The sequence below is a fragment of the Nansenia antarctica genome, assembly GCF_963989245.1.
Source record: "Nansenia antarctica genome assembly, chromosome: 8".
Lineage (NCBI taxonomy): Eukaryota > Metazoa > Chordata > Actinopteri > Argentiniformes > Microstomatidae > Nansenia > Nansenia antarctica.
The window spans coordinates 33,275,404-33,288,245 of record NC_137678.1 but is presented as its reverse complement, the minus strand read 5'-3'; the positions used below and the strand labels follow the sequence as shown (position 1 = coordinate 33,288,245).

At 46.4% G+C, this 12,842-nt stretch overlaps 1 protein-coding gene across 1 annotated transcript in view; it reads right to left on the bottom strand.

Moving 5' to 3' along the window:
- The window catches only part of LOC308164140 (zinc finger protein AEBP2-like), a gene marked incomplete at its 3' end in the record, with an annotated part of 17,077 nt that extends 5,357 nt beyond the window's left edge, over positions 1-11,720 (bottom strand). The window contains exons 1-3 of the mRNA XM_080538287.1: positions 11,588-11,720; positions 7,263-7,473; positions 169-276 (exon numbers count right to left, since the gene is read on the bottom strand). Coding sequence (XP_080394413.1) covers positions 169-276; positions 7,263-7,473; positions 11,588-11,709 — 441 coding nt within the window. The 5' untranslated portion in view covers positions 11,710-11,720. The remainder of the gene's footprint in view (positions 1-168; positions 277-7,262; positions 7,474-11,587) is intronic.
- Positions 11,721-12,842: the final 1,122 nt, after the last annotated feature.

Sequence of the window (12,842 nt, the reverse complement as noted above, 5' to 3'; positions counted from 1 at the left end):
CAGAGAGAGAGAGAGAGAGAGAGAGAGAGAGTACGAGAGAGAGAGAGAGAGAGAGAGAGAGAGAGTACAAGAGAGAGAAAGAGAGAGAAAGAGCAAGAGAGAGAAAGAAAGAGAGTACAAGAGAGAGAGAGAGAAAGAGTAAGAGAGAGAGAGAGGGTGTTTTCTCACCTTGAATGGTTTGTCTCCACTGTGTGAGAGCATGTGTCTCTGCAGCCAGCTCTGGCTGGTGGAAGGTGTGTTGTACACCTTACAGCCCTTCCACAAGCACACAAACACCTGGGGAGAGGACAACAGCAGCTTAGCTCACTGCACCTCATACGGCTCACACATATACACACGCACACGGCTCACACACACGCACGGCTCTCTCACACACACAGGGCTCTCACTCACTCTCACACACACACACACACACACACACACACACACGGCTCAAGGGTTTGAAAGACTACGTCAATCATATGCCTGTCAGTCATAATCCCCAATGAGAGAAACTCAGGGCTGGTTTCACAGACAGGATTAAATCACACTGGCAATGGAAAATCTCCATTGAGGACGCTTTGTAGTCTAGGACTAGGCTTAGGCCTTGTCTATGAAACCAGCCCTCAATGTCTTATCCACTCCCATGTCAACACAAATGTATAGTAATTACAACAGAAATAATTAGTATAGTAAATAGCCAGAAAAAAAAACATATAATTATTCCGTACACAAGAGGATACTTTACAAACAGCTGAAAAGCTATTATAATCACCACCGCCAATCCCCCGCTCCGTCTGTCTATCTTTGTGTCTCTCTATCTGAATCTCTCTCGTGGGAGGTGCTAATATAAATGATATGATAATTGCTACAGCAGTCTTTTATCTACAGCCAGAGCCTCATGTATTGCTAGTCCTGCTGGCTTCCATTTAACACAGGATGTTGGGTCTTCTAGATAGGCAGGAAAGGGAATCATGATATAATAATAATAATAACTTTTATTTGTATAGCACTTTTCCTGCAAACGTTGCAGCTCAAAGTGCTTTAATCATTATATAATCATAATTTAATTATTTAGTAATTTAAGGGCAATATTAAAAAGATGGATTTTTGGTCTTGACTTGAAAATATTTGCTGAGGTTGCATTCCTAATGTAAACTGGCAGTCAGGGTTCGAGTTATGTGGGAGCCAATGGGAGCTGAGCTCCCATAGAGATGGTCTGAGGCACTCTGAGCTCCCATGAAGGCAGTAAAATCAAACATCTGTGGGGGTCGCTAATAATACATTACCACAACTATTATTTGATCAAAATGTCAATGTAATGAATATTATTTAATTTATATTATAAATATTGTAAAATAAACACGTTTTCCAAGAGAACTACGCGCACCATTAATCTCCTGTGAATGACAGTATGCCGTTGACTGCCTGCACTTCACCACCAAGACACCATGGGGCGCAGTAGAATATAGTGCAACAGCAAAAGGTTGATTAATCAGCTGTGCGGTAAACCGTTGGAACACACAGTGCACAGCTGATTAATCAATTAAACCAATAGAGTGAGACACCAGTTGCCTTTCAGGAAGTAGTGAGATCGTGCACCTAGCCTATTATTGAGAAGCAAACATTAATTCATTAGCTATACAGGAGTATATTATACAGTAGCTACCATGCCGCCCAAAAAAAGGCCACTGCTGCCGACCGGGTCATCAAGCCTAGAACATTTCGGGTTTTTATCAAAGAAACCTGCTATGACACCTAACGTTAGCCCTGCTGCTACTGTTACTGCTACTACTGCTGCTACTACTGAGGACTCTGCTACCAGGCCTGAACGCGCAACACCCACACACAGTTCAGATGAGGGGCAGAATGAAGAGGTAGGGGAGGCAACGCCACAGAACTGGGGAGAAGATCAGTGGAGATCCTGGAAAAAAAGAAACCCCTGGCTATTTGCAAATGAGGATGGCCTTGGATGCCTTGCCTGTAAAGAGGCAAAGACTCTTTTACTTTCAGAGAAAAAGTGGGGAGTGCATTTGGCGGATGCCTGGATCAATGGGACAGTAAGTAGCCCCGTTCAAAAGCAGTTGCGGAAAAAGATTTATATACACCGCGACAGTCATGCTCATAAACGAGCTGTTGAAATAGCAGAGCTTAAACAAAAGGAAGTGCTTCCTAAGAACGTAGCAGCACTCACTTCCATTATGTACAAGGAGACAGCAAGTTCGTTCAGGGCAGCCTATACTGTGGCTAAAGAAAGGATGCCATATACAAAACTGAATCCAATCATGAAGCTTAATGAGATGAATGGCGCGATAGTCGGCCCTACTCACCGATCAGATCATTCATGTGCACAGATTGTAGAGCACATTGCACAGGAGATGAAAAATAATTTCATTTCTAATGTCAAATCACTTAATTCGAGTATTAGCATAACAATAGATGAAAGCACAATTCATGGACGAGCGTACATGATTATTTATGTCAGATGCGATGTCACTGGAAATGGAGATGTGGACAATGTGTTTTTTGACATAGTTGAACTTGACCAGGGCACAGATGCCGAGTCCCTGTGCAATGCACTGAAAAAACGCCTTCGATCAGCGGGAATGGATGACGAATTTCTTCGGAAAAACCTAATTAGCATAGCCACAGATGGGGCGGCCGTGCTAACAGGGAGAGTGAATGGACTCATAGCTAGACTGAAACGGGACTTCCCTCGGCTGCAGGCAGTTCACTGTCTCGTGCATCGGTTAGAATTAGCGGTGAATGACTCATTGAAGGAGGTGACTGGCTGTAATCATTTAGAGTTTTTCCTCTCAAAACTCTATGCTCTTTACCACCAGTCCTCGAAAAATGCAAGGGAATTACAGGAATTACATCTAACCGCTGCTCATTTTTTGAGCCTTGATTGGCTACGAGTAGTTGACAGAGTGCAGCAGCTTGCACTGGGCCTGGTCTTCAAGATACGCTACACCACAAAGACACCCAAGTACCTGTCAACTAGGGATGCTCCGATTTATCGGCCACCGATTTAAATCGGCCGATTTCACTCCAAATGACTCGATCGGTGATCGGCAAAAATGGCCGATCGCAAAATCCGATTTTTTTTTTTTTTTTTTTTTCCCCCTGGGGAAGACAGATAACTGAACAGAAAACATAGGAGGACGTAACAGTATGTAAACCATGAAGGCCACGTTTATGATGTCTTTTATACAGCCATATCGACTGACTTGGGCTTCAGGCCCTAACTGGGTGATAGGCCAGACCTTTACTATGCCATAAAAATGGGTCTGCGTTTGCTTGGTGCCTAATGGATCAAAACTTTTGTCTAAAAAGCAAAAAATATGTAGGCTATCCAGTCAGTAGGCCTACAGTTATGTATTAAAAAAAAAATCGGTATCGGTATCGGTATCGGTTGATCTTGAGGAAAAAAATCGGTGATCGGTATCGGCCCCAAAAATCCAGATCGGAGCATCCCTACTGTCAACATACTTCCAAAAAGTGAACAACGTCCACACATACAACACCAGAGGAAGCTCCACGAACCACGTTCAACCGCGTTGCACCACAAACAAGGGGTTAAACTCGTTTGCAAACTATGCAGTAAAAATGTGGAACGCCCTTCCTATAATCTTAAAGGAGTGCAAAACACTGCCCACCTTCAAAACCACTCTCAAAAAACATTTACAGGAGGCTGCAATCCGTAACTGGACCCTCTCAATCAAAAATCTGATTAAAAGACCCGAACTACCCACTGTACATACTTTGTGTTTTGTCCCCCGCCCCCACCTGTGGTGTATGTCCCCACCTGTCCTACCCGCTGTACATACCTTATGTTTTGTTGTATTGTTCTTCCCATGATGGATGTATGTTTATCTTGTAGATAGTAATAGTTATTTGTCTGTATTATCTTGTAGATAGTACTAGTTTTTTTGTCTGTCTTAAGGGCTCTGCACACAGCGTGCGATTTCTGTTGCGCGTCAACGTTCCATTTTGAAGTTTGAATGGAAGTCTATGAGAACATCGCATTTACCCACACACGGGCCCGATTTTAATCGCACTGCGAACATTCGATTCCATTCATTTGACAGTGCGACAAAACTCGCACGCCGTGTGCTTTGTCCCATTCAAAATGAATGGAATCGAATGTTCGCCGTGCGATTAAAATCGGGGCCGTGTGTGGGTAAATGCGATGTTCTCATAGACTTCCATTCAAACTTCAAAATGGAACGTTGACGCGCAACAGAAATCGCATGCTGTGTGCAGAGCCCTTTACATGTAACGATGAATTGAGAATCAAGGACCCCAATTGAAATAAGCCAGTGGCTTTCTTGGGTTTTTTATCCTTTTAGTTGACCTTGTATGTAATATGTACTTTCATGTATCTACTTCTACAAATCTTCTAATAAAGTTTTCAATCAATCAATCAATCAAGGAAGCAGCTGCGGAACTGAACCTGCAGATACTGAAAATAGGGAAAGTGTTTACAATAAGATGGGTGTCCAGCAGTTTCAACACTGTCAAAGCTGTGCTGAAGGATTTTCCAGTGTTAGCACGTCACTTTAAATCAGCTAGTGAAGATGGCTCACGTTCCGGTATGGAGAAGGCCAAGTACACTGGTTTACGTAAGCATCTGACATCCACTGGATTTCTCTCTGATTTAGCAACAATGAAAGACGTGTTACGTGAACTACAAAGTCTCTCTCTGAAACTACAGAAACGCGACACATCCCTGATTGATGCAAGCCGCCACATTCACCAAACGATCGAGGTGCTCTCTGCCATGAAGGACCAGGGAGGGAAAACAGAAATGAAAGTCAAAATGGCCATAACCAGCGGTCAGTTCAAAGAGGTTGCTCTCACCGAAACGCAACGTAAAATAAACAAGTCCCAATTTTACCAGTCAATTATTGATAATCTCACCAAGCGTCTCCCTGACAGTGAGCTGGTAAGCATGTTGAAGCCTCTGGATCAGCACTTCTGGCCAAAAGAGAGGGCAGAACTTGTTCTATTTGGAGAGCGTGAGGTGGGGAAGTTTGCTAAACTTCTCGGAGAGCCTTCGAGTGATGCTGTCAGTGAGTTCAGAGACTGGAAATTACAAGACAAGGAACAGCAGGGTAAAACCTTGAAAAGACTTATAGTGGCGAGCAACACTTTTCTTCCGACCTCTGCAGAGTGTGAGAGGGGCTTTTCTGGATGCAATGACACTGACAGTCAGAACAGGAACCGGCTGCAAGCCAGGAGCCTTACCGCATTGTTGTTCGTGGACTTAAATGGGCCTCCGATCGACAAATTTGACCCTCTCCCGTTCATCCAATCTTGGATAAAGAAAGGACATCGGACGTCAGCATCATGGGTTCCAGGACCGCGACCGCAGCCTACTGAAAACAGACCACTTTGGTCTATCTTGTCTCCGTAAAGGTAAGGTGGCTTTTACTTTTTACTAACCTAGTGTACTAACCTAAACTGTTACTGTACCCAACCCTAACTATATGTTTACATGCCAACTAATTAGCTAATTCATTTCTGTCATTTAGAGCTGAGGGGAGCAACAGAGAGACGGACAACAGGACAGCAACTGAGAGACAGACAACAGGACAGTAACAGAGAGACAACGGGAGAGGAGAGCAATAGAGACAGAACTGAATGCACTGAACTTTTTTTTATTCTTTGCATTATTAACACTGTTGTGTTATTGTGTTATTAAAGTGTTTAAGTGTTTTATGGTAAAGCATTATGAGTGGTGTGTGTGTGCAGGGTGCTCGTGAGTTGTATATTTTGGGGAGGGGGGAGGCTTGTGTATGGGGGCGGGGGCGGGGGGTCCTCACACAAAGGACTGACCACCTTAATCCGCTACTGCCTATAGCTAATTAAAACTTGTAAGTCCCATCGCTGTGTGGGCATGATTCGCGCGTGCATGAGAACATTTCGCACTGTTATTTTGGAGACCCCCACAGAGTTCATCTTATAACTTGAACCCTGCTGGCAGTGCATTCCACAATTTGGGTGCATAAAATAAGAATGCAGCCTCACCAAATCTCTTCTTTTGTACATGTGGTACACAGAGAAAACCAGCATCAGAAGACCTGAGAGCTCTATTGGGCTGATATGCTAGGAAAAGGTATTTCAGATATCCTGGTGCTGTGCCAGTGAGAGGTTTATAAACAAGCAGAAGGATCTTGAAATCTATTCTGAACTTAACAAAATGATATCAGAGTTTGTCTAGCCAACTTCATTGCCCTATTATATGTGAAGATTTGTTTTTCCACATAAGACCTTGTCATTCAAACCTGACATGACAAAGAGGAGATTGAAAGAGACTCCAGAAACGGCCGCTACTCCTTAGGGTGTGCGTTCGTAAATACGCTCGGAGAGCACCGGAGAACACTCAGGGTTCCTGCTCTCTGACCGTTCAAAATCAGAGCACTCTGAAACCAGAGCAGATTTTCAGAGCACGTATTTACGAACGCACCCTTAGACAATTGTGTAGATCTGAAAGGCTTGGATGGGTATAAATCAGATGATAATAATAATAATAATAATAATAATAATAATTTGAAATAGAAGAATCCATCCACATTAAAGAGGACGAGAAGGAGGAGACCCAGACTGACCCCTCCTCGCTGCCCGTCCACGTGCCCTCCCCGGATGTGTTCCGCCAGATCGGGGCTGTTGGTGCATAAAATAAGAATGCAGCCTCACCAAATCTCTTCTTTTGTACATGTGGTACACAGAGAAAACCAGCATCAGAAGACCTGAGAGCTCTATTGGGCTGATATGCTAGGAAAAGGTATTTCAGATATCCTGGTGCTGTGCCAGTGAGAGGTTTATAAACAAGCAGAAGGATCTTGAAATCTATTCTGAACTTAACAAAATTATATCAGAGTTTGTCTAGCCAACTTCATTGCCCTATTATATGTGAAGATTTGTTTTTCCACATAAGACCTTGTCATTCAAACCTGACATGACAAAGAGGAGATTGAAAGAGACTCCAGAAACGGCCGCTACTCCTTAGGGTGTGCGTTCGTAAATACGCTCGGAGAGCACCGGAGAACACTCAGGGTTCTTGCTCTCTGACCGTTCAAAATCAGAGCACTCTGAAACCAGAGCAGATTTTCAGAGCACGTATTTACGAACGCACCCTTAGACAATTGTGTAGATCTGAAAGGCTTGGATGGGTATAAATCAGATGATAATAATAATAATAATAATAATAATAATAATTTGAAATAGAAGAATCCATCCACATTAAAGAGGACGAGAAGGAGGAGACCCAGACTGACCCCTCCTCGCTGCCCGTCCACGTGCCCTCCCCGGATGTGTTCCGCCAGATCGGGGCTGTTGGTGAAGAGGAGCTGGCACTGGTCCCAGCAGCAGGTGTAGCCCAGGCCCTTGCCCCCGGACTGGGCCGCACTGCCGTGGCCGTTCATCATGGCAGGGGTGGAGCGCCCGCTGGACGCCGTGCTCTCCATGTCCATCAGAGTGCTGCTGATGCTGTTTGGACAGGCAGGAAGGGAGGGAGGGAGACAGAGACAGACAGAGAGAGAGAGACACAGAGAGACAGAGAGAAAGAGAGAGACAGACAGAGAGAGAGAGAGAGAGGGTATTTTAGGTAATTTGCGGTGGAATTTTGACTGACATTTTTACGGACATGACCAATTCGCAAGGGATTAAGAACACACACACACGCACGACCTCCGTAATCATTACAAATCACCAGAGGACCCACAGATAATACTAATCCCGTCCAAATAGGCCTTATGATGTAAAGGTCCAGATTATCCAATTTAGTTAACACGCCCACTCTTGCCACAAAGCGCCACGGGATCTTCCAGGGCATCCTTTGCAGGGCAGTGGCCCGTTCACCACCCTTGGGCATGGGGCGTCCCCTACTGGGCCTCCAATATGTCTTCCAGCCGCCTGTTTTGGGTCTCTTCCCCCCCCCCCTCCATGCCTCAACCGAGGCCTACCCTGCTTAGCGGCTTAGCTTCCCAGACAGGGCAGCAGTGCAGGGGGGTGGAGTGGCTGTGAGGGTGGTGTGGCTGCTGGCTCACTGCCAAAAACCTGAGTGCTTGCCCCTGGAGGAAGGTATACATAAGAGCTTACAGAGCCATTGAGCTACCAACTTAGGTCTCACAGAGCTGCTTGCGGTGAGACTCGTGTGTTTGGACAACCGTATCCACAGTAATTTAGCCCTGCTTACAGTTTGACGCGCTATGATCTCACAGACAGGTCGGCCCGGACGAGGCGGCTTGTCGTCCACACACGCACGCACACACACACACAGTGGCGTTTCAGGTGTTATGATTACTGACAAAGACACAACGAGACGAATTATGTGGTCTGGCCGGTTGCACCTGCGGGTGTTAAACAAACGTCGCTAGTGTCTGCTGTCTCTCTCCAGGGTGGGACCTGCCCAGGGTGGGCAAAAAGCAGGTGGCAGGACTCTGGCTGGCACACACACACACACCACTACAAAGACTGCCAGTGGAGCTGCTGCAGCACATTCGCCAGTACTGAAGTCAACTTAACGCCCTTACACACACCAACGCCAGGCTGTGTCTGGTCTTACACACACCAACGCCAGGCTGTGTCTGGTCTTACACACACCAACGCCAGACTGTGTCTGGTCAGCCGTGTCTCTCCTGAGGTACTCCCCCCTTTCAGGGGATCCAACAGAGAGAGCTAATCGCCCCCAGGATGAAGAGTGAGGCCTCTCAACTCTTTCTCTCTCACACACACACACACACTCACACACTCACTCACACACACACTCTCACACACACACACACCTCGTAAGCCCTCCAGCTGCTCCAGTGCTCTGTGCCAGTGGGGGGAAACAAAAGTTACATTGAGGCGGTGCAGCTGCCTAAACAGCAGGACTCTCTCTCTCCTCCATTCTCTGACTAGCAGGCCCTTTCTGCCCCGGCCAGACAAAGCACCGAGAGAGGGGCAGAGGGGAGAGACAGAGGGGGGGGAGAGTGGTAACGGAGGGGGGAGAAGAGGGAGGGGGGGGGGTCCCGAGTGCAGAGGAGTGGAGAAAGCATGGCACGTGAAAGAGGGGAGTAGGGGTTGGAGAAGAGGGGAATGAGAGAGGGGGGATAGCCAAGGAAAAAACTCTTTCCCCAGTTAGAGCACTCTCCTCTGGACACCTCTGTACCGCTTGTTGAGGCACAGGGAGCTGGTGCTCTGGCCAGTCTCTTTTCAGGACTACAAACTCTCCCATGATCCTCTGATCCTGGGGCAGGCCGGTGGGACCTCTAGCGAGCAAGGAATTTGATGGAAAATGTAGGCCAAAGGAATGATGTTATCCCAGTGGGAAAGGAAAGTGATTGTAGTGATGTGGGTATATGTTTGGGGGGGTGGTTAACTTTTCTGCCTAAAATGTCCTTCAATAATGTATCTTTGTATATCACTCTTGTGTATGTGTGTGTGTGTGTGTGTGTGTGTGTGTGTGTGTGTGAGAGAGAGAGACTGACTCAGATAAAGCCAGCTCTTGCAGGGGGCAGCTCAGTCAGACTATGGATGCCTTTAAACAGAAGGTATTATCTTTTGACCAAGCTGCCTTTCGTAGAGCGACATTGCATTTGCATATATTTTGTATACGGCTTATATGTCACGGTTAATGGTGTGTGTGTGTGTGTGTGTGTGTGTGGTGTGCTCCAACTGCTCAAGGCTCACAAAGACACATTTCCATACCACCCCCCAAAGTCAGTTTAGACTATAGAGATGCACCCCCAAGTCAATTAGAAACTCAATAGGTAGACCCCTGCAGTGTTCAGGTCCCAGTGATGTTCAAGGTTGGTTGATCTGCAGCCTCCCAGGGGGGACCCCCTCTCTTCAGCTTTTAAACTCTCCAGATCAGCCCATCATCTCTAGTGAGGATGTTGGTTGACACATGTTGTCACACAAGGCCCCAGTTTTCAGTTACTTGTCTCGCTTATGCTCGATCTGATTTCCACACTTCTGAACACACAGGTTTCAGCCACCTAGTTCAGTGGTACTGAAAACTTTTACTGTAATTCTGAGTCAAGCTAATCTTCCAATATTCCCCTCCTGAAAAAAGTTTGGGGTGAATTTCTGATGTGAATCACTATGCGTGTACTGACGATAGTGAGTGAGTGTGCAAGTGGGTGAGAGTGTGTTTAGCGAGAGTAAAGGGCTCTGCACACAGCGTGCGATTTCTGTTGCGCATCAACGTTCCATTTTGAAGTTTGAATGGAAGTCTATGAGAACATCGCATTTACCCACACACGGCCCCGATTTTAATCGCACGGCGAACATTCGATTCCATTCATTTTGAATGGGACAAAGCAGTGCGACAAAACTCGCACGCCGTGTGCTTTGTCCCATTCAAAATGAATGGAATCGAATGCTCGCAGTGCGATTAAAATCGGGGCCGTGTGTGGGTAAATGCGATGTTCTCATAGACTTCCATTCAAACTTCAAAATGGAACGTTGATGCGCAACAGAAATCGCACGCTGTGTGCAGAGCCCTTAAGTGTAAAACGTCTGTTTCTCAAGACATCCTCTAGCAGAGCCACATAGCAAAAACCCACAACAAGGGGATAGAGTGTGGTGTCCAGACCACATAGCAAGCCCTGGCCCACTTGGCATAGATCTGTGTGTGTGTGTGTGTTTGTGTGTGTGTGTGTGTGTGTGTGTGTGTGTGTGTGTGTGTGTGTGTGTATGTTCTGTGTTCTTCAGTTGAAAGCTGGTGGGTGACTACCGGTACTAGGTCAGCAAGGTATCATCCCTCATTGTTTCTGAGTATCAGTGTTCCACTTAGTGATAGGAACACAGGAACACAAAAATGACTCACATTTGGTATATACATAGAAAATCTGCTGTCACTCAATTTGTTCAGATGCTACGATTTTGGGGGGTTATTTATTTATACGACTGACAAAACCTTTCTGGTGACGCAATTTCTCTCAAAACAAAGTTCACAATTTCATTACGCTCTCTGGGTGACAAGAATATAATTGTCCACCAACCAGCTGCACATGGCGACACATTAGTAGTGGGCCTGTTGGTGTTACAACTCGTGGTTTGTAGGCCTAAAATCCACGTCCGTGGTCAAGTGGACATCAATGTCCATAATGCCATGATGCGAGTGTAGGCGTACGTGCAACAACGATCGACCCACCGTGTCCACCACCCCTTTCAAGCAAACTGTATGAACCTCAAAAGCACCGATCGAATTCGTTCAAGGTATTCACAATTTGTATTTAAAAAAATCTGTATAAAAAAAAAAGGGATTGACTTGATTCTCCGCTGTCTCCTTCAAAACGCACCGTTGCGCACCGGGTGCGAATGCATTGTAGCGAAACAAACCGGACTGTTAAGGTAAACAATTTGGCAAAATGAGATCCATAAACCCGCGGAGATGGTAGTCTACCATCGCACTTCGATAGCTACATCATTGCAAGTGTATGGACACGAGTAACATGTTGTTACAATTTGAGTAACGGATTGTATATTCATCAATATTGGATAACTGACAACTTGCGCCGCGGGCGACTTTACGATGTTGCGAGGTTTATATATATATATATATATATATATATATATATATTTAAATGCTGGTTATTAGTAATCCACAGACCTGTCTTCCGAATCCATACGACTGAGGGGTTCTCCATCCGACGACGATATCTCCACGCTCGTTTTATCGGTGGAATCGACGTCCCCTTTGGGCTTCGTGCAGTCGCCGGGGGGAGAGGACATGGACACGCTCGCCTCTCTTTGTTCTTGGGTCTGCTCCCCCGTGCTCTGTGTGGGCTCGGCGCTGCTCGCTGGACTCTCCTGCTGGAGACTTGTCCCTGCTTCAGAGACTTCACAGCCCGTCTCTGCCTCCCTGTTGCCGTGTTCCAGAGGTAAAACTGATTCTTCAGCGACTTTGGGATCGAATGATGGTGTCTCCCCTCCTTCCTCTTTGCCGTGTCCGTCGGTCACGTCCATTTCTACACCATTCTCGCTGCCACCCGGTTCCTGTGTCAGGTCTTGGAGGCCCTGTGCCATCTCACCAACTTCGCCCGTGTCAGCAGCGATACCGTTTTGGTCACTGTTCGATGGGGATTCCTGTTCGGTACCGTCGGTTGTGTCGGTAGCCATGTCTGTTCTCCTGGTAAACTGGTTTACGTTGTACCCCACGAAGTTCAGCCTGCCTGTGTGCGATCGCTTCATCTCTCTCTCTCTCTCTCTCTCTCTCTCTCTCTCTCTCTCTCTCTCTCTCTCTCTCTCTCTCTCTCTCTCTCTCTCTCTCTCTCTCTCTCTCTCTCTCTCTCTCTCTCTCTCTCTCTCTCTCTCTCTCTCTCACACACAAGCGGTTCACCGCGGGGGTTGAACAGGGACGCGGAGGGGAGGAGGAACGTGACGTGGTCCTCCGCATTGTGGACCTCCACGTGTTCCAACAAACAGAACATTGAGCAGCGGCATATAATTCATATTTTACCAGTGGTGTGCTGTCAGGGCCAGCAAGGCCTTCTCTGCTGGCCTAAACATCATCAGAATATACATTTTATTTTAATATATTTTTTCCACAAATATGTATTAATGATTCCCCATAGTCTATTCTCTTCATTTCATAGCTTTCCTCTTGGTTGCGCTGCTTCCAGTCTCCGATTGAGATTTGGAGGGCTGGCCTTTATGTTAGAGCTTTTATCCAATCAAAATGTGTTGCTAGGGGGCTCCAAAATCTGCCCAGCCTGCACGTTAAACGGTGCCGCGGATACGACCTGTAACTTAACGTTGGAACGAGAAAACCTGTGGCGTTCCTAGTAAACCTACGTAGATGCGAGCAAAAGCAACAACGGCGCCTGCTGTAAGGCTCAATGATGTCAGCACCCAGCACGTCTTTT